This window comes from Hyperoodon ampullatus (genome assembly GCF_949752795.1).
Source record: "Hyperoodon ampullatus genome assembly, chromosome: 3".
NCBI lineage: Eukaryota > Metazoa > Chordata > Mammalia > Artiodactyla > Ziphiidae > Hyperoodon > Hyperoodon ampullatus.
The window spans coordinates 45972380-45999245 of record NC_136916.1 but is presented as its reverse complement, the minus strand read 5'-3'; the positions used below and the strand labels follow the sequence as shown (position 1 = coordinate 45999245).

General features: G+C 35.6%; 1 protein-coding gene across 3 annotated transcripts; it reads left to right on the top strand.

Moving 5' to 3' along the window:
* Window positions 1-3741: 3741 nt before the first annotated feature.
* On the top strand, window positions 3742-26784 carry CCPG1 (cell cycle progression 1; the record flags this gene model as incomplete). Of its 3 annotated transcripts, none has more annotated exons than XM_079700179.1 (9): window positions 3742-3801; window positions 6644-6761; window positions 8700-8776; window positions 9751-9955; window positions 13636-13887; window positions 18292-18413; window positions 22699-22803; window positions 23956-24107; window positions 26595-26784. In XM_079700179.1, the coding sequence occupies 9 exons, from the start codon at window positions 3742-3744 to the stop codon at window positions 26782-26784; spliced, it is 1281 nt and encodes a 426-aa protein (XP_079556305.1). The 3 variants fall into 3 exon arrangements, with proteins under 3 accessions (XP_079556305.1, XP_079556303.1, XP_079556304.1); XM_079700177.1 differs by adding an exon at window positions 11742-11837 and having other exon boundaries at window positions 22699-24107; XM_079700178.1 differs by having other exon boundaries at window positions 22699-24107.
* Window positions 26785-26866: the final 82 nt, after the last annotated feature.

Here is a 26866-nt window from a genome sequence, read left to right as displayed (position 1 = left end):
ATTGAGTGCTTAATATGTGTTACCAGTCAAGTAAACAAGCAATTACAGCATAGTATTGTATTTTAAGTAGTAGATTAGGGAATATACTAGTCTTTGGGAATGGGGTCAGGGAATGGTTCACAAAGTGATGCATTAGTTGAGATAGAAGAGTGGGCACAGGAGTTTGGGTAGAAGTAAGGAGGTGAGGAACTGAGATCAGAATATGCAAAGCCCCTGCATTAAGAGAAAGCTAAGCTTTTTAGCAGAATTGAAAAGGTGGAGGGGAGAGGGAGGGGATGGAGGGAGAGAGGATGAGATGCTAGAGACAAAACACTTGATGTTTAAGGCCTGTGGGCATTATCCTGAAGACAGTATGAAAATCTTAACATTTTTAAGGAATGACAAAATATTACCATTTTAGGAAGATAACTGGCTATAGTGGGGAAGTTCAAATACAGAGGCAGCTTTCAGAGTCAATGTGTCTAGGATGGGGCTCAGAAATTTACTTTTTAAAATTTTGATTTAATTTCAGTGCACCCAACTTTTTGAAAACACCTGAATTAAGAGAGCTCTTTAGTGGGGCTGTGAATTTTGCTTACCAAACTCTTACTGTGGTGTTATGGCCAGTAGGGGAATCTTTTTTTCCTCATTTGGGCTAGATGTGAAGCCAGGGCAAGTAAACAAAGAATTAAACTGGGATCCGATTAAAGTGGGCTCCTTGATTTGAGAAATTCAAATATGATGAAGTCCCAGTTTAGCAATGTATGTAACTTTGTTTTGAAATCTTGTCTTTGCTTATCTCCAGAGCAATTAGAGTTCTTGCTGTACGCGGGCCTCTCACTGCTGTGGCCTCTCCCGTTGCGGAGCACAGGCTCCGGACGCGCAGGGTCAGCGGCCATGGCTCACGGGCCCAGCCGCTCCGCGGCATGTGGGATCTTTCCGGACTGGGGCACGAACCCGTGTCCCCTGCATCGGGGGAGGGGCAGACTCTCAACCACTGCGCCACCAGGGAAGCCGGCAATTAGAGTTCTTGATCGGAAAACAAAAGCTGGGAACTATCTATTTAAACGAACTGTTTAAATGGAAATTACCTAGGTAAGGGCAGGAGATATATACACATTAAATATCCCTGATCAGGTCTTGTATCCCAGGAGTTTTGGAAGGTTATGTAAGTCTGGGGGTGAGATGGAGCAGCAGTGAGAATGTGGGCTGCTAGAGGAGGTTAGGAACTGGGGGTTTACAAAGGGAAGAGGAGCTTTCACATGGTGAAGAATGATTGCTATTTTTTTAAGGCCAATTTTCCTTTTTAAACAAATACTTATTTTTGACTGCATTGGGTCTTGTTGCTGCGCGCAGGCCTTCTCTGGTTGCAGCGAGTGGGGGCTACTCTTCATTGTGGTGTGTGGGCTTCTCACTGTGGTGGCTTCTCTTGTTGCAGAGCACGGGCTCTAGGCTCGCGGGGCTCAGTAGTTGTGGCTCACGGGCTCTAGAGTGCAGGCTCAGTAGTCGTGGCGCAGGGGCTTAGTTGCTCTGTGGCATGTGGGATCTTCCTGGACCAGGGCTCGAACCCGTGTCCCTTGCGCTGGCAGGCGGGTTCTTAACCACTGTGCCACCAGGGAAGTCCTAGGCCAATTTTCTTAATCGTTAAGCCCTACCTACTTGTTCCATATAGAATGGTTTTTCCAAATACCAAGTCACTTAAACCAAAATATACTACACTTTCTCTTTTCTATTCTTTGTTATTCTTCTTGGTTATTCAGTCCTTTAAAAATCTTTCGTGTCTGTCTTCTCAAATCTCTCCTAATCCCTCCCCATCCTATTTACCCTCTCCCCCTCATCAGTACTGGTTAAATTTAGGTGCTCATCTTTTTCATGGAATATTGCATTGATTCTTTGTATCCCACAGGTCCAGGGCCCTTTAATTGTTTCCCCATTTTAATATGTGCCCTTTGAAAGATTCTGATTTTCAGATGTCTTCTCTTAATACTTCACTCATGCTAAATTAATTGAATTTCTTAGAAGTTTTATATTCTTTAATTTTTTCTGCCTTTATTTTTGTAGTGCTTTTCCCATTATCTCTTGGGAAATCCTTCCAGTGTCGTCATATTTTCTTTTTTGGTAATAAGGAACCAGAACTTAATTTTTTTGTGATAGCTCTCAATTTTAAAATTTTGACAACTAATTCAGTTAAAAAATATGCTGTCCAGCATGTCTAAAAACATTACAACCTCATTTATAAAGCCTGCTTTGACCATTTTCCTTTCTTCCTGCAAAGTTAACTGCTCAGTCTTTGTGCAGTCTAATATGCTAACCCACAACTTTCAAATTGTTATAAAATAATTCAAATACAAATAGTAACATCAAAGTTTTTAACTCATGAAAACTGGTTCAATGAGAAATTGGGCTTTATGTAGTCAGTTTAATAAGGAATGGTGAAATAAAATTGCTAAGATATAAAATTGGTTAATATCCTATAGGGAGGGTATTTAGGCCTAGCCTTTGGGATAGTATTCTCTACTGGACAGAAAAAGTACATTTCACTGTAATAGTTTTTTTTTTTTTTTTTTTTTTTACAAATTTACCTTTAAATTTAGAAACTGCCTGGGCCCTAATTAGTTGTAAATGGGAAATCAAACAATCAAATGACCTCAGGTGAATTTATTGTAAAATGTTCTGTCTCGAGTGACATTAAAAGTCACACAGTTGTCTTTATGTCTTATTTTAGATTTTGAATAATTTGTCTGAAAACATGCTTATTTTGTACTATCAGTGACCAGCCACCTCTCTGTATCTTCTCTTTTTAAAATATTAATTTATGAGAGTTTCCAGAATCACTAATGGACGGTCCACATCTATACTTTTTGCCGTTTTCATTTGTGCACTGGTTACATATTAAATTGTCTGCAATAGAGTTCTGTTAGAACACTAACCATCAACTTGGATATAATGGGTTCTCAGTATATGTGCAGTAATAGAAGCATTTATAAGACATATGTATACAACAAAGTCAGCAAGATACCATTTACTTTAATGAGCGTAATTTTGAAGTTTAAATAGGAGTTTCAGATAGAAAGGGTAGAACAAACCAGGTAGAGTGACCAATGTGTGCTAGTTTAGGACTTGAGTCTATCTAGGTTATTGCCAGTGGCCACAAGTTTCTAACCAACTTCTGGTCTTTTTCTTCCCCTGTTTTAATGGAACTGAAGTGGTTATTTTCCTAAAAACCATTTGATCACATTCCTTCCCTGCTTGAAAATATTAATTGCTTCATGTTGACAACAGTAGATTTCATTTTGCTGGGCCTTGGAACTCTTCTCTTTCCCCCACTTGGTTTCTTCAGCCATGATTTTCACACCATACTGTTCATTGAAAACATAGGCTTTTACTCTGGCTGACTGTTCCCCATTTGTCATTCCCTCAACAGTTGACTTCCTCAGAGTCAGATTGTTCTCATTTACCTTTGTTTCTGCCTGGCCAAATCCTACATTTTCTTTCAGATCCAGCTTGCCTCTTCATTCCACAGTAAGACCGTCTAGACTGTTTTGGCTCAGGAGGATCTCCTTGTCATAAAGTTTGGTTGTATTTGTTCATATAGATAATGCAAGCATATCCTATCTGGTAAATCTATGGGTGGGTTGTCTCAGTTTCACCTAGACGGCAGTAAGCCACTTTTTGTACTTGGGTCATATATAGTACTTCCTATAGAATTAAAAAAAATGTGTCCCACATATCAATATGTTTTTGTATTTGTAGACCTGAAAAATGTCTGAAAATTCCAGTGACAGTGATTCATCTTGTGGTTGGACTGTCATCAATCATGAGGTATGCTACTTAATACTTTTTATAAGGCAGTTTGTAATATTACAGTGTTAACAGTGATGTAAACTGGGTTCTTTGAAGGCCATTAGTTTTTTACCTTTAAGCATAAGGTTCCATTGTCTATAGCTTTTCCCACCTACATTTCACTTCACTGCTGAAAACTCTTCACGAGCCAGCATGTTATTGGACATTGCTTTCCTCAGCTTTGAGACATTTGGCAGATATTTACTGAGGGCTTATTATTGGTCAGGTCCTGTGCTTTACTTATGTTCTCATAATTTTAAACAACCCTCTGTGGTACAGATTGTTTTCATTCTCATTTCATAGTTGAGAAGACCAAAGCTTATGGAGATTCAGTAATTTGGCCAAGATTATGTAACTAGAAAACATCAGAGCCTGCGTTTAAACAGACCAAGGAGCATGGAGAACCTGTGTTCCACCCATGTTATGTTATGTTACATTATATTATCATTTCAGAATTTGATGGAAAAAGGACTATGGCTAGAACTCTTAAAAATGAATTTGACTATAGAAATATGTTACATAACTAGTACATAATAAACAGTAATTTATTTTCTCACACTGGTAATATGTTAATTACAGAAAAATCATAAAATAGTGACGTATAGAAGCAAAAAGATAAAAACTATACCTATTTAAAGTGTTAATGGATTTATCTATAATTTTCCTGTTTATTTTTAGACTCAAGCCTCACTTAGTTTCCTTCATCAATAAAAATTTTAAATGGTATCTTTTACAATTCCTTTGATAATTTAATATTTAGACAATTGGTTAGTCATGACTTCTAGAAAACAACATTAACCAAAGTTTCTGCAAGAAAGTTTTAAAGTTTATTAGCAGCTGTACCAGTTGAAATTAATGTGGTTTCTTTCTTCTTTTTTTTTAATAAGTGACTTTTCTATTTTTAACCTGTTTTCTCCAAAGCTTAGATCAACTCTCATAGTAACAATTTCTCCTTCGAGGATAATTAACAGTATAGAAGTAAGGCAGCTGTGGGAGTCTGTAGTGTGAAGCAAGAGAGCAAACTTTTCTGGCATTTAGCCAAGTGTGTCATTTGGGCGTTCTGTATTAGAGATACCTTGTCACAGAGTTGATCATATTTGTACCTTTATCCTTCTTCCTTCCATATCTTGTTATCAGGTTCTACTATTTTTTGCTAATGTCTCTTACATGTATTTCCTTTTCCTTTACCATTGCTACCATTCTGATTTAGGCCAGATCTGGTCTCCCCAGTGACTCACAATTCAACCCAAACCTTGTGTCTGTTACTACCAGTCTCCTGCCACTTTAGGCAATCCCAAAGTCTTATACTCAGAATTCTCTTTAGGACTCAACTCAAACCCACTGCTTTAATGACGTCTCTTAGTTTTTGCTGTTGTGAGTTACGTATATCAGGAGAACTCAGACCTTTTGATTTCATGGATTACTATATTATAGGAAAATTGAGGGAGGGGCCTGGAGAGAGACAGAGTCATTAGTGGATAACTTATTTTGCTAATTAAGATGAGAAAAAAACCCTGTTAAGATCCACTTTTATTAAAGAAAAGACAGTCTGACATCAAAGTAAGAAGGAAAACCTTGGAAGAATAAAAGAACAGTCTGAAATTTTATAAGGAAAGTTTACTCCATTAATCTAATAGGTTAATTTTAATCCTTGCCCTTAAACCTTTTTAGTCATATGTTGCAATAATAAGTAGCTATTTGCTCATGGCTGTTTCTCTGAATATGTTGCAATAATAAGTAGCTATTTGCTTATGGCTATTTCTCTGAATAGGCTATAAATCTGAATTTTAGATTTCAGTTTTTTATATCCTGTGACACTAGCAAAATGCCTTGCCTAGAGTAGTTCCATAAGTGTTGAGTAGAAGCAAATTAACAGAAATAGCTAAATTTAGAAACTTATCCTCTGGAATTCAGATTTATTGCTTGGGCTTATAGCATAGTTAGAGTGTTTAACTTTTAGACTGACTTATTTTATTGTTTTTAAGATTTTTAAAAATTTTATTTATTTTTTTAAAATTTATTTATTTTTGACTGCGTTGGGTCTTTCGTTGCTGTGAGCGGGGGCTACTCTTCATTGTGGTGTGCGGCTTCTCATTGTGGTGGCTTCTCTTGTTGCAGAGCATGGGCTCTAGGCATGCGGGCTTCAGTAGTTTTGGCATGTGGGCTCAGTAGTTGTGGCGTATGGGCTTAGTTGCTCCACGGTATGTTGGATCTTTCCGGACCAGGGCTCGAACCCGTGTCCCCTGCATTGGCAGGTGGATTCTTAACCACTGTGCCACCAGGGAAGTCCCAGGACTGACTTCTTTTAGAATCTAAACCTATGGCTCCCGTGCTGTAGGTTTTATGGACTAAATTGAACAAAAGGAATAGATACTGGACTTCCCTGGTGGTGCAGTGGTTAAGAATCCGCCTGCCAATGCAGGGGACACGGGTTTGATTCCTGATCCGGGAAGACCCACATGCCATGGAGCAACTAAGCCCGTGCATCACAACTACTGAGCCTGTGTGCCACAACTACTGAAGCCTGTGCCCCTAGAACCCATGCTCTGCAACAAGAGAAGCTGCCGCAATGAGAAGCCCATGCGCTGCAATGAAGAGTAGCCCCAGCTCACCACAACTAGAGAAAGCCCACGTGCAGCAATGAGACCCAACGCGACCAAAAATTTAAAAAAATTTAAATTAAAAAAAAAAAAGGAATAGATACTGTTCCCCTTGGAGTATAGCAGCATCTGGGACTTTTAAAAATGGAAGCATCTACATGTAGTCACATCTAGCTTTGGGCAGCTGATAGACAAATAACTGATTAACACTTTTTATCTAGGGGTCTGATATAGAGATGGTGAATTCTGAATATGCAGCCAATGACAGCTGTGAGCTCACCCCAGAATGTTCATCTTTATCACAAGAGGAGCTACAAGTATTGCAGTTAGAGCAGGGAGGTAAGTTTAAAGAAGTCTGATTTTTCTTTTTTTTTTTTAATAGGATATGTGAGCAACATTATGAATCTTGCCTTCTTTCTAGGTGGGCAGCCTTTCTGGCTAGTCTAAATCATCAAGTCACACTGAAAGACTAGAATTTTCGTGTGAATTAGGTGGGCAGCTCTGAAGAACCCAGTGGCACCAAATTACCCAGGGGGTTTGTTTGTTTGTAGCTATAGTACATAGTGGGGCCTCCATATGACTCTTTGATACTGCTAGTGTAAACAGTGACTAAATATTATTAACCTTGATTAAGACTAGTGATATACAAAATTATTTATTCACACAAAGGATTTACTAAACTCTTCTCCAGTTACCACACTTCAGAGTACCTTTGGTTATAGGTGGTAAACGGCATTTAACTACTGTATTGCATTGATGTTATATATTCTTCTGTGGGATTTGATGCCCATATTAATTATATAGAGGATTAAGAAACCCAAATAATTAATACATCTTCATATTTAAAAATTACTTCTTAAATTTTCTTTTAAAAATTGCATTAAAATGTAAACAGAACATTTCTCCGTCAGGAGAATAAAGTGCATGTGTCAAGGCCAGAAATATAAAAGATGATACCTGTTAATCTTGTTTTCAGCTTATGTGTTGATTGCTGTTCTCATTTGAACAGTGATTCTCATCTTTCATGGGTCAGAGATCTCTTTGAGAATCTGAAAGCTGTGGATGGTCTCTCCCAAGAAATGCATATATTTAGATATGTAAAAAAAAATTTCCATACTTCCTCAGGCGTCCTTGGACCCAGGTCCACCTTCATTGCGGAGTCTTATCTCCAAATTAATATTCTGTTAAGGAGCTATATAACACACATAAGTGATGTTTGGGTTTTTTTCCCTTTGTTATTTTGGAGGGGTTAAATTACATGAGAAATACACATTTATGATAGAAAAACAAATGATGAGCAAAAAAATTCAAAGCCATCTATAATTCTTTTTATCTGGAGGTAATATTATACCAACAATGCATAAAACCTGATGCTTATTGTATACTGTTTTAATATTTTTAGCTTCTATTAACATTTCATAACCTTTTTCATTAAAAATATGATATAAACTCTAATTTGTACATTGTTTTTTGAGAGTTTCTTATAAAATATATCTGCATCTGCTATGGTGACATTATCTTGTTTTTCTGTGTTCTTTTGAGGCCTTGTTTTTTGTAGTCTATTTTTTATTGTAAAGATTTGTAATTTGAAGCCATAGTTTTGATTCTTGTGTTACTAGGCATTGACAGTCATTAGAATAGTGGTACGTTTAAGAATTATGAATAAACTAAGAATTCAGGAAACGTGCTGTCAATTATCTGAGAATCATTTTTCCATATTAACAGGTTTTTACAAACACCTTGGCTTAAGTACTTAGGAATTGTAATGTAGAGATTGTTTATTTAGGGATTATGGTTTTTAGTAGAATTTTTTTTTTTTTTTATGGTACGCGGGCCTCTCACTGTTGTGGCCTCTCCCGTTGCGGAGCACAGGCTCTGGACACACAGGCTCCCGACGCACAGGCTCAGTGGCCATGGCTCACGGGCCCAGCCGCTCCGCGGCATGTGGGATCTTCCCGGACTGGGGCATGAACCCGTGTCCCCTGCATCGGCAGGCGGACTCTCAACCACTGCGCCACCAGGGAAGCCCGGTTTTTAGTAGATTTTTAAATGAGTTCAGTTCAGTACCTAAAATTATCCCCTGACAATTTCAAATAGTTATATTTGAAATACAGAGATCTTTTTAGTAACAATAGAGTGACTGTTGTAATTACATGTGGCATTTCATTAAATCCACTTTAAAAATTAGGAATAGATTTTATCTGCCTATATTATAATATATGCAGACAAAAAAAAAGTCGATGAAGTGTAATTAAATTGATCGTTGCTTTATGTCAGAGAGCAGCCAGAATGACACAGTGTTAACGGGAGGAACTACTTATCCAGCTTTGGAGGAAATGAAGTCAGCACTTGAGGTAACCTTGTGTTTTACTATGTGGATATATGATAAACAGTATTTATTAGAGAATACTAATTAAAGCTTCCATTTCTATTTGTGCGTTCTGTTCCTATTTGAATTATAAATATCTTTTGTTGAAAAATTTGGGATTCTGCAGGTTGGTCAGTTTTAAGATTAAAGTTAGCTTCCATATAACTCCTAATTTAGTGAGCTATCTTTTAATTTAGAAAAGTGATTTCTTGGTAATGTGTTAAAGATCTATTCATTTCACCTCTAATATTTTCTTTGGAAATATGTTGCTTTCTTGAATTATATTGAGAAATTAAGGGTTCATATCTAAAATGAAGGTTAGTTTTAAAATTTGAGAACAAACTTTGTCCTCTGGCATTTTACTTGACTTCCAGATAAAACTAGATAGCTGGATGATCTTTACATTACATAGCTTTTGAAGTTAATAAGGAAAATTTAATCAGTCTTCTATGGGCTCCCTGACCACAGAGTTATGCCCAAATAAACCCGTAGAACTGGTGAGAAACAAATCCTCTCCTTTTTGTGGACATTGGGTTGGAAAGGTGGGTTTGTTTCTCAGCTTCTGCAGCCCACGAATGAATGGTAGACAGCAGTCTGATTTAATTCTGAAAGAATTAGAGTTGCCAACAGGTTTGATGGTATTTTCAGACTGAAAGATAAGCCTACTATTTGTTTTTGTTTTTGTTTTGGGGCTGTGCCACACGGCTTGTGAGATCCTAGTTCCCTGACCAGGGATTGAACCTGAGCCCCTGGCAGTGAAAGTGCAGAGTCCTAACCACTGGACCACCAGGGAATTCCTTAGGATGAACCTACTGTTGTGTAATCCTTTCCTGTTGGGCAGGACTTATTTTAAACCCAATCACCATACTACTTAAGTACCATTATATACTTTGAACTGCCTAGAAAATATAAGGCCCATAAATAATTGTTGAATTTGTCTCTAAAATTATGATTCTTCAGGGAGAGGAAGAAAAGTTACCTGATGACAATCTCTATTTTGGAACTGTCAGTGATGATTCTGATATTGTTACACTTGAGCCACCTAAGTTAGAAGAAACTGGGAATCAAGAAGAAGCAATAATTGTTAAAGAAGCACAGAGTCCAGAAGACTTTAACATGGGCTCTTCCTCTAGCAGCCAATATACATTTTGTCAGCCAGAAACTGGTAAGAACTACATAACGGATACGCTGATAGGAGACTTAGGACTCTTGTGAACACATTTTATATAATGGCTTGTTTTCTGACCCTGAATTTCAAGTTTTGAATATGTTTGGGTAAAACTCACGAAAATTTTTTGTAAAATCTACTGTTATATCTAGTGTTTTCCTAGACCTAGGGCCTAGAGCACAGTAGTCCAATAAATACCATCTTTTATCATTGAAAGAAGGGAAAAAATAGCTTCAAGGAGATTTGTTAATCTCTCAAACACTCCAAAATGCATTTGACAGTTTTTAGGTCTTTAGGAGTGGGAGATTGAGCCATTATACTTAAAAAAGGAGGACAATGTTAATAAGATTTGTAGTTACAGTGGTACAAATTTTATATTACAGAAATAGTGAAAGAAACTTTTTATTGAAGCCTTTCAGATCCATTTAATTATTAGTCAGTCAACAAACATTTATTGTGTGCTACCATGTGCCAAACAGGGTTTAAGGAACTGGCAAAACAGCAGCATCCTGAAGCCCCTGAACTTTGGATCTTTCACTTTAGATTGAGTTATGAAAATGTACCTATTGTAAGTCACATTTTTAATGCAGTGAATGCCTGTTGTTCAGACAGAATCATTTGGAGGTAAAATGTGAGTTACTGAGCTAATTCCCCATACAATTCTTTGGCTCAGTTTTAGGGACATATGTAACATCTTTCAGGGTAATATAAATATTTAGACACAAAGTTACAGAAAATCTAAGAAAGAAATCTATAATTAACCCACGGTATTTAACCCCCAATTATAATTTAGGGTGAATTATGTGAGAGATACCTGGAACATTGCTAGTGATAATAAGAGTTTCCTAATTTGATGCAAAAACAGAAACGTGTAATATTTATTTCAGATCATTTTCTTAGATTTTACCATTCTTTGTTTAATTTGCTAGAATCAGACAGTGGAGTTTTTCTTATTCTAATTTAAGCTAATAAAATTCAAGTAGAGGTTAAACCTGAAGCTGGTTTAATTTAAAAATATTTGTGGGCCAGAATGTGTAGTCAGATTGAAGCCAGGAGCATTGCAGAAGAGTCCAAGCAGACATTTAAGAAATGATGCCACACACTGTTGATTTTTTTTCCAGGAACTTCAGTACTTCAGAGCACATTAATCTAGTTTTTAATTTCCTTTCTGAACTTGGACTTCTTGGGAATTTTACAGATTCAGTTAAGCAGAGTATTTTTTTAGGTGTATTTTTATCCATTGCTGTCCCTCCCAAGGGAATTAATTATTTCAATAAAGAAAATGTTAAAAAATAATCAAAAATGATTTTGGACTATGTTGAAAATATACATCAATTATCAAGAGTTTTTGTTCTCTTCCCTTAGCCCGTATTTTTCTTGGTTGGTTAATTTCCTGCTACCTATTTCTTATATATATTTTTTTCCTTTCCCTTTCTTCTCCATCTTTATAGGATTTCAACTTCATTTTTTTCTTTTTATAAATTAGATTCTATGGCAATAATCTTTTTGTTGATTTAAGAACATTTCCCACTCTCTCCATATGACCCTCTCCTCCCCTAAGGAACCAGAATTGGTAGCTGTAGAAAAGTTTGTATTGTGTGTGTATATATATATATATTTTTTTGTATATATGTTTTTTAAAAAGGCATGATTATTAGATTTTGATGGAGCACAAGTGATAATGTTAAGTGATAATTAAAACAAGTGTTTTTCAATTCTCTTTTTCCCTTTTATTCTTTATAATAAAGCTTTATACATCTTTTTTCCTGTTTATTCACAAAAGAAAGGTGGTGGGAGAAGCTGTGGAAGATTCCTGAATGCATAAGGGGATGGGATGATCAGCTGAAACACCATGTTCCTAGCCAACTCGCTTTCCAAGGTGGTGTGACTAAATCTGATCAGCTTTTCTAGAGCTGAGTGTGCCTAGTCACATTTACAATTTACTTAGTGCTTTGAAGATATCTGTTGTAATCTGTGATACTCTGAACAGGTGTTCAAAATTGATCTTGTAATAAAGCTGGCTAAGCTTATTGCATGCCTTTGCATTGCTTGCATCTTGGACTGTGTGCCAAATTACGCTTTAAAAGAAGTTTAAAAATCAAAATATTTCAGCTATCATACGTATGGGTTAAAAAAGATGGAAGCATGAGATAAGGATGAGAATTTGTTCATGTGGGTTAGGCTGGTTTGTTTACTTAGACTGTATAATGAAGGCAATAAGTTAATGTGGAATTGAAAATTTAAGAAATTTTGACAAATGGTTTGTTTTTATATTTACCCATCTTAATAATGTCAGAAAGTCTGACTTAAGTACTCCAACCATGATCATGAATGCCTTTGTATTATGTAATGCTTTGTTTAAGTCTTCCTTTCTTTCTCTTTTTCCAAGAAATGTAACCTCACAGCTGAGGCGACGACATCTTGGAAAAACTAGTGATCAAGAATAACCAGATAAACATGATGGGCATAAGGGTTATGACCAAAAGATCTCTCAGTGGCATCTATTATCACTAAATATTAGGAATATTCATTCATTCAGTAGTGCCTTCTGTCTTTGTGTTTGTTGTTGTAAGTGTGAAAGTTATGAATTCTCTATGATACATCTTTTAGAAGTATTGTCTAACCTAAGTCACCAGCTTTGCTGTGGCATGGATACCCTGTCTTCTGAAGAACTGTTCTGCTTTTTCGAAGCATGAATGTTTGTTGTTTTGGAGCTCTTTGTACCAAATTCATGTTCACATTTTATCCTTACTTTTAGAGCTTTTTTTTTTTTTCTTCTCTCTGGCCTATGGAAATTATTACTAAGTCATCTAATCTTCTATGTCAGCATATAGTTTATTGATATGTGGAACAATGTTAAGAAATTATACACTTGAAAAAGCTGAAGATGGTTTTTTCCAATGAATATGCTTCTAGTCCTTGAGATTTCTTGTGGAATTTTTTTTCCAATTTGTTGTTCTTTATTATTCTTTTCATAAAGGAGCAGCACAAGACTAGTCCTTAATATCGGAGATAGCTGTTGTGTCACTTCCTCATGCTGACATATTTACTAGAGGGTAAAATTAATAACCTTCTAGTAAGAGTGGCAGTCGAAGGGAAGGGCTCATCTGACTTCTGGAAACCTGTGTTAAACTATAGTGCTTTGAACCTTGATTTTAGGCTCATAGGATGGAAACAAAACTAGGGACTAGTACACTCAAGGAAATTTTTGTAGTTGTCTTTTTTAAGTCTCAGGAACTGCTTATATACTTCCCTCTGTTCCTTAAACAGTTGAGCTTAAATTACCTCTATTTGAAATTAAATGAAGAGATAGAGGGTTTTTTTTTCCCTTCTAGAAATAGCATTTGTCTGTGGCTCTAATAGCAGTGAAATTTAATAGGCTATGAGAATGATTGTTCTAATGGTGTAAACTATAAGGGAAGTTAAAAAAAAAAACCAACCAAAACCAGACCCTCAAAGGCACAGATTATAGTTAACAGTTTCTTATGTATCACAGTTGAAATCTTTGGCTTTATGTTGATAAACTTGAAAACTTGAGTTTTTGTTTCTATTGTGTTGTTTTTGTTCTTGGCTGTTGTATGTAAAAAGGCATGTAGGGATGGCATTCTGAATCATATTTACTGGGAAGGCTTTTCTAAAATATTTAATATTTATCTACATTTTTCTTTTTAAAATAGTATTTTCATCTCAGCCTAGCGATGACGAATCAAGTAGTGATGAAACCAGTCATCAGCCCAGTCCGGCCTTTAGACGACGCCGTGCTAGGAAGAAGACTGTTTCTAGTTCAGAATCTGAAGAAAGATTACTTGCTGAACAAGAAACTGAACCTTCTAAGGAGCCGTGTAAACGTCAGTTCAATAGTGGTCTCAATAAATGTGTTATACTTGCTTTGGTGATTGCAATCAGCATGGGATTTGGACATTTCTACGGTAAGTATTTGAAAATTTGTTATATGTAAACTGGTGGTGAAGAGTGAGGAATTCTGGGATCTGTTTTCAGTGTCTTCCTTAAAATATATGACTTTGGAAAGCTTGTACGTGTTTGAGCCTTGGTTTGCTCATGTGGAAACTAGGGATAGTGTTGCTTCACAAAGCTGTTTGTTTGCACTGAAATGAGGTAGTATTTAAGAAATGTAAGGATTGCTCATATATAATATTTATTTAAAGAAAATATTGGAAGATTAAAAATCTGAAATGCTTACGAGGCAAATCATTTTAATTTAGAATCACAGTTAAACTAGCTTTAACTGTGACTTTATTAGGAGGATTATTTAAATTCCTCTTAAATAGTTACATATGAAATGTCACAATAATAGGTGCTCATTATTTCTACTTTTAGGTTTCATGAAAGCATTATATTTTGTGACCGTTGTTGTTACTTCCATGATTCACATGACTTAAGAATTCATTTGTTTTATACTTTGCTCACTATTATCCTGTTAGTGTTTATTTACATTGATTAATAATTTTCTTAATGCAAAGCCTTTAAAAGTATCCTGGGTGAAAAGGGGAAGGAATTCCATGTGGTGTTATTTTTCTTTTGGGAGCCTAACCATTGAATCTTATTTAAGGTATATATTTGTACAAAGATAAGACTGAGAACTGAACATTCATTATTTTTGCTTTATTAGAGTTTTGAAAAAGACACTTTAAACAAATGTCTTAGATCTTGTCAACTTCACAAATTTCAGTTTGCCTTGTATTAACTACTTTTAGGATTTTTGCCTACATAATCCACAGTTTAGCTTTCTGAGTAAATCTGGTTTTGCTAGTTCCTTCCAACAATGTGTTCTTAAGATTGAAGAATTATATGTTCCCTTTGTTGATTTGTGGAAAAGATATATTATTCAATATAGTGTAATGTTAGAAGAAACTTAGTGAAGACAATCCTTGTTTAAAGCCAGAGTCAGTAAAATGTGTTTCTTCTTATATTTAACTTTATATTAATAAAAATAAGTATTTAGACTCCTGGTGGATGACTGCTTGAATTTAATACTGGGATCTTGTAATTTGTATCCTCCCTTGAAGTTTGTTGTAAGATTTGACTTGAAATATATACTTTACTTGTTTATTTATTATCTAGCTGGAGCAAATATATGAATATGTTTTTTTGAGCATGGTTTTTTCCCCTTGCAGGTAACCGTGGAGGTAACAAAGGAGAAGGTCTTACTTTAATCTTCTTTTCTTACTAAAAAAAAAATTGGACAGTGATTTAATGTTAATCCACATTGCATTAAACCCTACAAATTGCATGACCTTTAAGTATTTTGTAGAAAGATCAATTTAGGAGTGCTTTCAAAGTTGAGAAATTATTGCCGTGTTATTTAAGAATTTTGGTTACTTGTAAAATTTACTTTATTAATTATATTTAATAAATATTTTCCTATAGTATTTCAAATCAGCTTTTCAGAATAGGAACAACCTTCATAATAATAGGTCCATATAATAATATGATTGGCTCAGGGAACATAAAAACTTAACCTGAATGATAGCTTTTCAAGGTCACTTTTAAAGGACATCACATTTTTTTTTCTTAATTGTGGCACTGATCTCAATACTTTAAGAGCCCTTTTGAGTTGATTTTAGAGCCAGCTTGAATTTCCCAGGCACTGTGAAGTCAGTCATTGCACTCCATAATCAGTCATTTGCTTTATAATCATTTAACAAGAACTACTAAGTTAATCACTCAGAACATTCACCAACCTTGGTGATATAAATTTGGAGTGTCAGATCTATCTTGGAAGGAAGAGAGAACTAGGACTGAGGATAGTAAAAGAATGTACTATAGGTATTTGGCACTGCTTCAGGTCCTGAAAGTGCTTAAAAATTTTTTTTTTTAAATCTTGATGAAGCACCTTATTCTTTGTTTTACCTGTAGACTATCCATATTCCAAATCAACAGCAGAGTTCAGTTGATTTGGTTTTCTCATGGAGTTGCTTTAAGTATAGGCTGTCCTGCTTTTCAGCAGACATTTCAGTATAACAATATAACTAGGTGCTAAGTTATGAAGCACAGACAAGAATCATAGCTCAAACTATGACACTGAGTCACCCTAGAGATGGTAGGATTTAAGTTGGGTCTGGACTTAGACTATGTGCAAGGAAAGTAGAACATTCTAGCAGTGGAGAACCTGATAATCTGAAAGTAAACTTGCTAGGTTTGGGAGCACTGAAAAGACTGGTAGGATTATAGCAGAATAGATATTTAGAGATAATGGAAAATAGGTTGGAATATGTGGGATGCTATTATATTGTAAAACATCTTGGAATCCAAATAGGAGAGTTTGATTTATAGAGTGAACTGAGAGCAGTAATTTTAGAGGAAAAGTGCAGGAAGATAAATAGTGTGGGAAAAATTAGAACAGTTAACTAGAAGGTTTTGTAATTCAGGTATTCAGTGATCAGGACCTTGACAGTTCTCGTGATGGTGGGGATGGAGAGAAGGTTGGTGAAATTAGGGACACTGAAGTAACAATGGAAAACAGAACTTTGAGCCTGGATGCTTGAGATATTGGTGGTTTACTTTTTAAATTCCAAGAAATGTGTTAGCTGCTTTACTTTTGGCGTTGGGGGAGTTAGAGGGGAAGAGTTTGCTAGATGAGAGATTTAATAGATGGTGAGCACAGTTCGGTTTGTTTTTACCCAACTTTATTTTAGAATAAATTAGGGCAGGTGCTGAAGTTCAGCTTTTTGTTGTTGTTTTTTTTAAATGAAGACACCCCCAGAATTGTGCCTAGCAGGCAGCTGGATATATTGGCTGCAAGCTCTGGTGAGATTGAGACTCTTTATCTGTAGAAGAGAAGTCTTAGAGCAGTGGTAGCAAAAACTGACAGTGGGTTAATGTGATTAAGGTAGGCCGGTTTGTGGATATAACCAGAAGGCCTTACACCCTGGGTTGTAACACTTCATAGTTAGGCAGCTGAAGATGTAGAGGGGAAAAAAAACCCTAATTGTTTGTGAGATTGATTGATAAAGGGCACATTGATAGTCATCAAACATACGCTATGTAATGGTACTGCAAACTCAGATCTCAACACATTAGTTTTAAGTTATTTTCCAGTGGCCAAAGGAGTTCATTCTGTTAGCAGTTTGAAAAAAAGAAGTTTTCATTTGCCTTGGGAACTATAGATAAATTTATTTTGGTATTTCAAAAAATCTGAGATTCTTTTGAGTAATATTGAAACAAATTTGCCGTGCAAATTTGTGATTTTTTTTTTTTGAGAAATGAATTCTAACAATATCATAGCTGTTAACTGGTAACAGTTGTCTGTAATTTGGCAGAAGTTTTCTCTTTAGTGGTTTTCAAGATGTACTAAAGAAATAAGTTAATTTTTCAGAAATCAATTTACTATTAATTATTATATTCTTTTTCTTTATTCAAACAGAAAGTCATAAAAATTATAATCATCCTCATCAGTTCACTCAGTCCCATATTATATTCTTTCATTACAAAATTCTGTGATGTCTTTTACATAATGGTATGCCACTCAGTAGATGTAATATTATGGTTGTCGAATGCATTTTGCCTTCTTTTTGATTTAGTGTTGTTTTTTTTCTCATGCATGAAGCATGTAGCAGCATGTGAACAGCATGTCTTGGCAAATTAACATTTTGATTTTTAGGGTGAAAGTATAGAGCATCCTGGTTGATTTACGATTTCTTTATTACTGGGATAGGGAAGGTGATACTCCAGTACAGACCTAACTAATTCAGAGTTCTTAAAATATCTGGCTTTGAGAATGGTTGGTAATCATAGTTAGCCAATTATTTTTCTTGCTATTCTTTTTGGGCTTGTGCTATATCATTTAGGCAAAATACAGTGAGAAAAAATAGACACCTTCATTTTTCCTTAGTTACTTATAACCTGTGAATAGACTCCATGGTTTGTTCCTTTCTCTGTTGAAGTGGAGAATGCAACACTTTATGTACCTCAGCCCTTAAAAACAGCAGTAAGACAAACATTACATAAATTTTTTTGTTTGGTCAGGTAATGTGGTCTGGCTTGTTTTAATCAAAAGGATAGTGAACTGCTTAAATATACCTGGTATATGCTAAATAAAGTAAAAAATATATTAACCTACTTGGCCTGATTTATAAATTAACATCCATATACCACCATTTGATGAATGACACTGTAAGATTTTACTTATTCCTTCTTTGTTTATATAATCACAATTTTTATAGAACTGTGAAATGCTGATATTTTGAAGAAAATGATCCTGTCTGGATTAAGCAGTTAAATATATGCAAAGTAAATGTTTTATTGTATGTTTAAAAATATTGGTAATCATGACATTTATGTTATATATCCCTAATAAAAATTTTTATTTTTAGGCACAATTCAGATTCAGAAGCGTCAACAGTTAGTCAGAAAGATACATGAAGATGAATTGAATGATATGAAGGATTATCTTTCCCAGTGTCAACAGGAACAAGGGTCATTTATGGATTATAAGGTATGTACTAGAAATAAAATTTTTAAATTGTGTTAGCCAATAATTATGCTATTCAGATACAACTACAGTGCAGATTAGTAAATCAGTAATAATATTGGTAATTATTGATTGAGTACTTAATGTGTCCTGGGCACTGTTGTACCTCACATACAGTATTTCTCTTATTTCTCACCACATCCCAGTGAATTAAGCAAGTGTTAATTTCATTTTATAGATGGGAAAGAGGCTCAAAAAAGTAACTTTCCCAAGTCTAGCAGCCAGCAGAGCTGAATTTAATTCTGTTTATCTGACTCCAAAGATGTTATTCCTAATCACTATATTATAGTTAACATTATTTTAGTTGATATTATCTATGAAACATTATTATTATTAACGTTATTTTTATAGAGCCAAGCAAAACATTTTCATTCAGTGAGAGAGAGAGAGGAGAGTTTGTAGCTTCTCTAAGGAGCCACCCTTGATCAAGGGAAATAATCAGCCAGTCCTTTTTCTCTGGTTTCATGTCAGTTATGAAGAAAGAGAAAGCATGTTACACTTTCATACCTGAAATTCACCTGGCTCCAACAGGACTGTGCTGTCTATTCTGGGTTTATGAGGATTAGCAAAATACCTGGTCTCCTCTCTAGTTCTTGCCTAAGAAGGGTGTAGGGATTACAGATAAACTCAGGGTAGAAAGGTAAACTGTTCCTTTTTCCTTCCATTTCCCTAAATTTCCTTCACAGTTTATGTATATATTCTTTATAGGGTTATGATTGTATTTCTTTGGAAGACAGAATCCTGCTTAACATCTGAATTATTTCAGGGAGGGACTACTGAAGTTAATTGTAAATAGTGTAGTTTTCCCTGCCTTGAGCAGAGGATGTTATAAAAAAGAGCAGCCATTTTCTTCTTATCATCATGGTTTCTGGTTCCATAGAATGATGTTGGCTCTAAGGAGACTCGCCCTGCATAGATATTTGCTGAGTCAGTTCTTGCAGACCTCTTGTCTCCAGCTGTTAAATGTAGTTTGGATTTTGAAGATCATCCTGGAAGACCTGTCCAGGATCTGCTTAGTCACTTGATTCAAGATTTTAGAGTTTACTAGATACAGAATATTGTACCCTCCAGTCATTCTGTGGTGCTCCCCGTGCTTGTGCATTTAAAGATAATGTTACATCAGTCTGATCTACTCCATAGTTCACTTTAAAAAAAAATTGAAGTATAGTTGATTTACAGTATTATATTAGTATCAGGTGTACAGCATAGTAATTCATGCTAATTCATAGTAATTCATAGATTATACTCCATTAAAAGTTATTACAAGATAATGGCTGTAATTCCCTGTGCTATAGGATATATCCTTGTTGCTTATCTATTTTATACATAGTAGTAGTTTGTATCTTTTAATCCCGTATCCCTCATGTGCCCCTCCCCCTTCCCTCTCTTCACTGGTAACCACTAGTTTGTTTTCTTTTTTTTTTTTTTTATTAGTTTCTGCTTTATAACAAAGTGAATCAGTCATACATATATATCTGTTCCCACATCCCTTCCCTCATGCATCTCCCTCCCTCCCACCCTCCCCATCCCACCCCTCCAGGCGGTCACAAAGCACCGAGCTGATCTCCCTGTGTTCTGCGGCTGCTTCCCACTATCTATCTACCTTACGTTTCATAGTGTATATATGTCCATGCCTCTCTTTCGCTTTGTCACAGCTTACCCTTCCCCCTCCCCATATCCTCAAGTCCATTCTCAAGTAGGTCTGTGTCTTTATTCCCGTTTTACCCCTAGGTTCTTCATGACATTTTTTTTTTTAAATTCCATATATATGTGTTAGCATACGGTATTTGTCTTTCTCTTTCTGACTTACTTCACTCTGTATGACAGACTCTAGGTCTATCCACCTCATTACAAATAGCTCAGTTTCGTTTCTTTTTATGGCTGAGTAATATTCCATTGTATATATGTGCCACATCTTCTTTATCCATTCATCTGATGATGGACACTTAGGTTGTTTCCAGCTCCGGGCTATTGTGAATAGAGCTGCAATGAACATTTTGGTACATGTCTCTTTTTGAATTATGGTTTTCTCAGGGTATATGCCTAGTAGTGGGATTGCTGGATCGTATGGTAGTTCTATTTTTAGTTTTTTAAGGAACCTCCATACTGTTCTCCATAGTGGCTGTACCAATTCACATTCCCACCAGCAGTGCAAGAGTGTTCCCTTTTCTCCACACCCTCTCCAGCATTTATTGTTTCTAGATTTCTTGATGATGGCCATTCTGACTGGTGTGAGATGATATCTCATTGTAGTTTTGATTTGCATTTCTCTAATGATTAATGATGTTGAGCATTCTTTCATGTGTTTGTTGGCAGTCTGTATATCTTCTTTGGAGAAATGCCTATTTAAGTCTTCTGCCCATTTTTGGATTGGGTTGTTTGTTTTTTTGCTATTGAGCTGCATGAGCTGTTTATAAATTTTGGAGATTAATCCTTTGTCAGTTGCTTCATTTGCAAATATTTTCTCCCATTCTGAGGGTTGTCTTTTGGTCTTGTTTATGGTTTCCTTTGCTGTGCAAAAGCTTTGAAGTTTCATTAGGTCCCATTTGTTTATCTTTGTTTTTAGTTCCATTTCTCTAGGAGGTGGGTCCAAAAGGATCTTGCTGTGATTTATGTCATAGAGTGTTCTACCTATGTTTTCCTCTAAGAGTTTGATAGTTTCTGGCCTTACCACTAGTTTGTTTTCTATATCTGTTTCTGTCTTGCTACATATATTTGTTTGTATTATTTTTTAGATTCCACAATAAGTGATATCATACTGTATTTGTTTTTCTCTGACTTACTTCAGTAAGCATAATATTCTCCAAAGTCCATTTCTGTTGGGTAGATGAAACTTGTTTTCTCTCACTCAGGGAGAGCAGATGAAATGACTGTAAGGAAATTTAAAATTTTAATTCGTTCTTTGAAGATTAATGAGCCAGAAAGTGAAACATCCATTTCAGATATTTATTTTTCAAGTGGAAAATATCATCATTCAAAGGAATTTTTTTTTTTTGTCTCTGTAAATCAGATATTTTTCTGGTCTGATTCAAAGGGAATAGTCATAATATTTGTAGTAAATTAAGCAAAGTTGTATCATTTTGCTGATTTGTGAAGATATTTTAACTGACTGGATAGTGCTATAACCATTAACTGGATAGTGCTATAACCATTAACCTGTTTAAGCATATTGTTTAATTTCTTGCTGTTTTGATGAAAGTTTGTTATTAATACATGTGTTGAAAGAAAGATCATTCAAGGCTACCTAGCACTGCAGCAGAATTCTCTAAACCTGACTGGACATAATTTCTCAGCAAGAATGTTGACTTCAGAGTTGCATTGCTAATCTGGTTACAGTCTCTTCAGAAAATTATTTGAAATTGGAGAAATTAGTTGTAAATGTTACCAAGATTCAATGTGTTCTCTAAAGTATGGGAGAGGGCTTCCCTGGTGGCGCAGTGGTTGAGAATCTGCCTGCCAATGCAGGGGGCACGGGTTCGTGCCCCGGTCCGGGAAGATCCCACATGCCGCGGAGCAGCTAGCCCCGTGAGCCACAGTTACTGAGCCTGCGCATCTGGAGCCTGTGCTCCGCAGTGAGAGGCCGCGATAGTGAGAGGCCCGTGCACCGCGATGAGGAGTGGCCCCCACTTGCCGCAACTAGAGAAAGCCCTCACACAAAAATGAAGAGCCAACACAGCCATAAATAAATAAATAAAAAATTTAAAAAAAGGCAAAATTAAAAAAAAATTGTTTGAAGTATGGGAGAACTTGCATAACTTATCTGAACTTAGAGATGTTAATTTGCATACGACCAAGATCTTTCAAATAGGACTAAGATTATTGAAATTTTTTTCCTTCAAAGAGTGCAGTGAGTATAAACAGAACTTTCTGAAGCCTGAAGTCATCTGTAGCTGTAATTTTACTTTTTATAAAAGATAATCGCCCTCACCCAAGGATCAGAGAACGATTAGTCCTTCCTACATTCTCTCTAGGAGCTTTCTCAGGAGAGATTAGAGTCCTGTAGTCAAAAGATAGAAGGCTGTCTTCCTTCAGTGTGCTGTTTTTATTTTGTTGAAGCTCTTTGCTGTGCATTTTCCTTCATATGAACCTTGTATTTTCCAGTTTTCATATATTGAAAAAACTACATAAAGGATAGTCTCTGCAGAAATAGACACTAAACATTTATGGAGTATTTGTTGTATCTTAAAGATTTAAATTCAGCCTTTAAAGCTCTTGACATTTTTCTTTCTTATTTTTCAAAAAAATTTAGTCATTGAAGGAAAACCTTGCAAGGTGTTGGACCCATACTGAAGCCGAGAAAATGTCCTTTGAAACTCAGAAAAAGAACCTTGATACAGAAAATCAGTATCTAAGAATATCTCTGGAGAAGGAAGAAAAAGCCTTATCTTCATTACAGGAAGAGTTAAGGAAACTAAGAGAACAGATTAGGATATTGGAAGATAAAGGGACAAGTGCTGAATTAGTTACAGAAAATCAGAAACTTAAGCAGCATTTGGAAGAAGAAAAGCTGAAAACACAAAGCTTCCTTAATCAAAAGGAGACTCTGTTGGCAGAAGCAAAGATGCTAAGGAGGGAACTGGAAAGAGAACAACTAATAACCATGGCTTTAAGGGTGGAACTCCAGCAGCTAAGCTCTAGTCAGTCATATAGCGACCCAGACTCTCCCAGTGTAGTGACTGAAAAAAAGGAGATAGAAGTGTTACGGAAAAGACTCACTGAGCTGGAGCGCAAGCTAAACTTTGAACAGCAGCGTTCTGACTTGTGGGAAAGACTGTATGTTGAAGCAAAAGATCAAAATGGAAAACAAGAAACTGATGGAAAAAAGAAAGGGAACAGAGGAAACCACAGAGCTAAAAATAAGTCAAAGGAAACATTTTTGGGTTCTGTTAAGGAAACATTTGATGCCATGAAGAATTCTACCAAGGAGTTTGTGAGGCATCATAAAGAAAAAATTAAACAGGCTAAAGAAGCTGTAAAAGAAAATCTGAAAAAATTCTCAGATTCAGTTAAATCCACTTTCAGACATTTCAAAGATACCACCAAGAATATCTTTGATGAAAAAGGCAATAAAAGATTTGGTGCTACAAAAGAAGCAGCAGCTAAAAAACCAACAACAGTTTTTAGTGAATATTTATATCCACAGTATAAGGCACATACACAAAACCAGAATAGTAGAGGCCCTACTACGCAAAGAGAGAGAAGGAAAGAAAAGCCTCATTTTGAAGAATTTGGAAAAAATACAAATTCACAGAAATGCAGTGCTGAGCATGACTGTGGTGAAAATTATAATTCTTTCAGAAAGGCTTGTTCTGGTGTATTTGAATGTGCTCAACAGGAATCCGTTAATCTTTTTAATGTTAAAATGTTGAATCCTGTAAGGATAGATGAATTTAGACAGTTAATTGAAAGGTATTTATTAGAAAAACTGGATAGTTTTCATCATTGGAAAGAACTTGATCACTTCATCAATAAGTTTTTCCTAAATGGTGTCTTTATACATGATCAGAAGCTCTTCACTGACTTTGTTAATGATGTTAAAGATTATCTTAAAGACTTGAAGGAATATCAAGTAGATAATGATGGAGTATTTGCGAAGTTGGATGGATATATATATAGACACTTCTTTGGTCACACCTTTCCCCCTCCATATGGACCCAGGTCGGTTTACATAGCACCATGTTATTATTATAATAGTTTTTAACATTTATATTGGATAGCATTTGTATCATTTGATAAATTTCTTAGAATGTTACTACAGTTGACCTGTAAACAACGTGGGGGTTAATCTGCATATGACCTGTAGTTGGACCCTCTGTATCTGCAATTCCTCTGCATCTGTGGATACAACCAACCACAGACCATGTAGTACTGAAGTATTTACTATTGAAAGATATCCATGTGTAAGTAGGCCCACGTAGTTCAAACCCACGTTGTTCAAGGGTCAGCTGTATCTGTAAAAGTACTTCTTGTAAACAAAAGTACTATTTGTAAAAGTACTTTATTGCCTGAGAATTTAGGATAAATTAAATTGAAAGATAAAATTTTAAGTTAAAATCTATTACAAACTGAAAGTTTCATATAATCAATTTGACTTGAGCAAATGGTTTAATTTCTATCTTAAAAAATCAGTTAAGGATATATAATCCTATTTTAGCCTATTTTGTTTCTTTTCATTATACTTTATGAAAAGATAATCACTTTAAGTGAAATTATTTTCCTTTAATTTTTTATTTATTTACTCACTTTGGGAAGCTAGGAGGAAAAATACAGATTTCACTTTGAAATCAGAATAACAATTCAGGTGTCCCACTTACTTTCATTTGTCTATTCCATTTACCAACTAAATTATGATATCTAATACATTTATTACAGAATTATTGTTGGTAAAGGTAGAGGCATGATCAAAGTGGCAAACTTAGCAAGCCAAAAGTTCTAATGTGTGTGCTTTATATATAACCTCTAAAAGTAATATTGTATCCATTGCATATCAGCTTTCTATTCTGTAACAGGAAACTCACCTAATCTTCAAGTGTTAGCTTTATTTTTTTACCTTTCAGTAAGGTAACTAACTTTGAGACAGTTTTATATATATATCTTTTTGAGTAAATGTAATGTGTCTATAAAATAATGAGACTGATTTTGGTGTCTTTTGTTATTAAATATATATCTAATGCAAAGTACTGTGAGGCCGCCCTGAGGAAACAAATGAAAAATTCTTGCTGTCAAAGAGCTCACAGCTTTTGGAGAATTAGGTCAGTACAAGGAATGCGTGGATATACGGAGGCATATGTATATGGTGGCCTCAGTCCGGAGATTTTAGGGAAGGCTTCATAAGTGAAATGGCCTTTGAGCTGAACTTTTTAACAAACTTTTGAAGGAGAAGTGAGAACTTGCCAAGCAGATAGGGTGGGACATTCCACTCAAAGGGAACTTCATTTGCACAGATTTGGAGATATGAAGACATGCTACTTTAAAGAGGCAAGGTAATGCTGGGGTGTGAACAGAAGAAAACATTCAGAGCATGAAGAACCTTCACTTTATGCTGAAGGACTTGCTTTATTGCATTTTGGGTCACGGGCAGTAGCCTGAAGGGTTTGTTGGAAAGGGTGAAGCTAGATGCTAGAAAGTGGTCTTTGAAACAGTATAGACATGAGCTGATGGGTATCTGAACTAGGGCAGCAGCAGGAGTAGAAAGGAGGAGGCAGATTTGAACAATATATAGTAAGTAAAATTGGTGGTATTTCTTGGGAAAGGGAAGTAGAAAGTAACAATGACTTCCAGATTTCTGGGTTGGGTCACTAGTTAGATAGTGACATCAGCTACGCTAAGGAATACGAGAAGGTTTTGCATAAGGGGAATTGGAAATGAGAATGTGTTTGGAGGGTACATGTTGACATACAAGTAGAGAATTAGTTGGCTATTGGTTGTATGACTGTCTCTAGCCCAGACTCCATGCGTGTGTAGACAGTCTAGGCTGGACGTATTTATCAGACTCCTGGGGAACACCAACATCCAAGGGGTTGTAGAGAAAGAAGGCTGAGAACGAATGGCCAGAGAGTGGCATCATGAAAATCCAAAGATCTTCTCAAGTAAAAGGAATATTTCAGTGTTAAATGCTTAAACAAAACAAAACAAAAAAACGGAAAAGACTGGATTTCTTGGCTGGGAATTGGATGGCCATGGATGGCATTGTGGAGTGTTTCAGTGAAGTAGTGACAGAAGCCTGATTATAGAGATGAAGAACTGTTCATGTAGACATTGTTTATAAGCCTTAGCTTAGAGAGAGAGACTCTCTAAGAGATGTATACATATTCATGAATGAAGCCACTGGGGGGGGGGATTCATTTTTATAGGAAAGGAGGAAAAATAATGGAAACACATCTCATTATTTTATTGTCACATTTCTACTTATCTATTGTTTCCCCTCTTTGCCAGCACAATTTGTCTATTTTTTCTTTCTATAGGATAAAAGTATAAACTCACTGAATCTTTTTCGTATGGTTATAGTAGGATTATACTTCAGATTAATTTAACATCCTTTTTCAGTGTTCAGATAATAGATTAATGGAGAAAAACATTAAATTTGTTTCTTGTTTAAATAAATTTAACTCTAACATGGATGAAAAATGTGTTTACTGCTTTCAGTCGACCAGATAAAAAGCAACGTATGGTAAATATTGAAAGCTCCAGGCATCGAAAACAAGAGCAGAAGCACCCTCAGCCACAACCTTATAAAAGGGAAGGTAAATGGCATAAATATGGTCGCACTAATGGAAGACACATGGCAAACCTTGAAATAGAATTGGGGCAATTACCTTTTGATCCTAAATATTGACCATCACGATTAAGTTAAATTAGAAAACTGTAACAGAAACTTGGATGCTTTCTATACTGTTTGGTGTTGAAACTAAGATGAA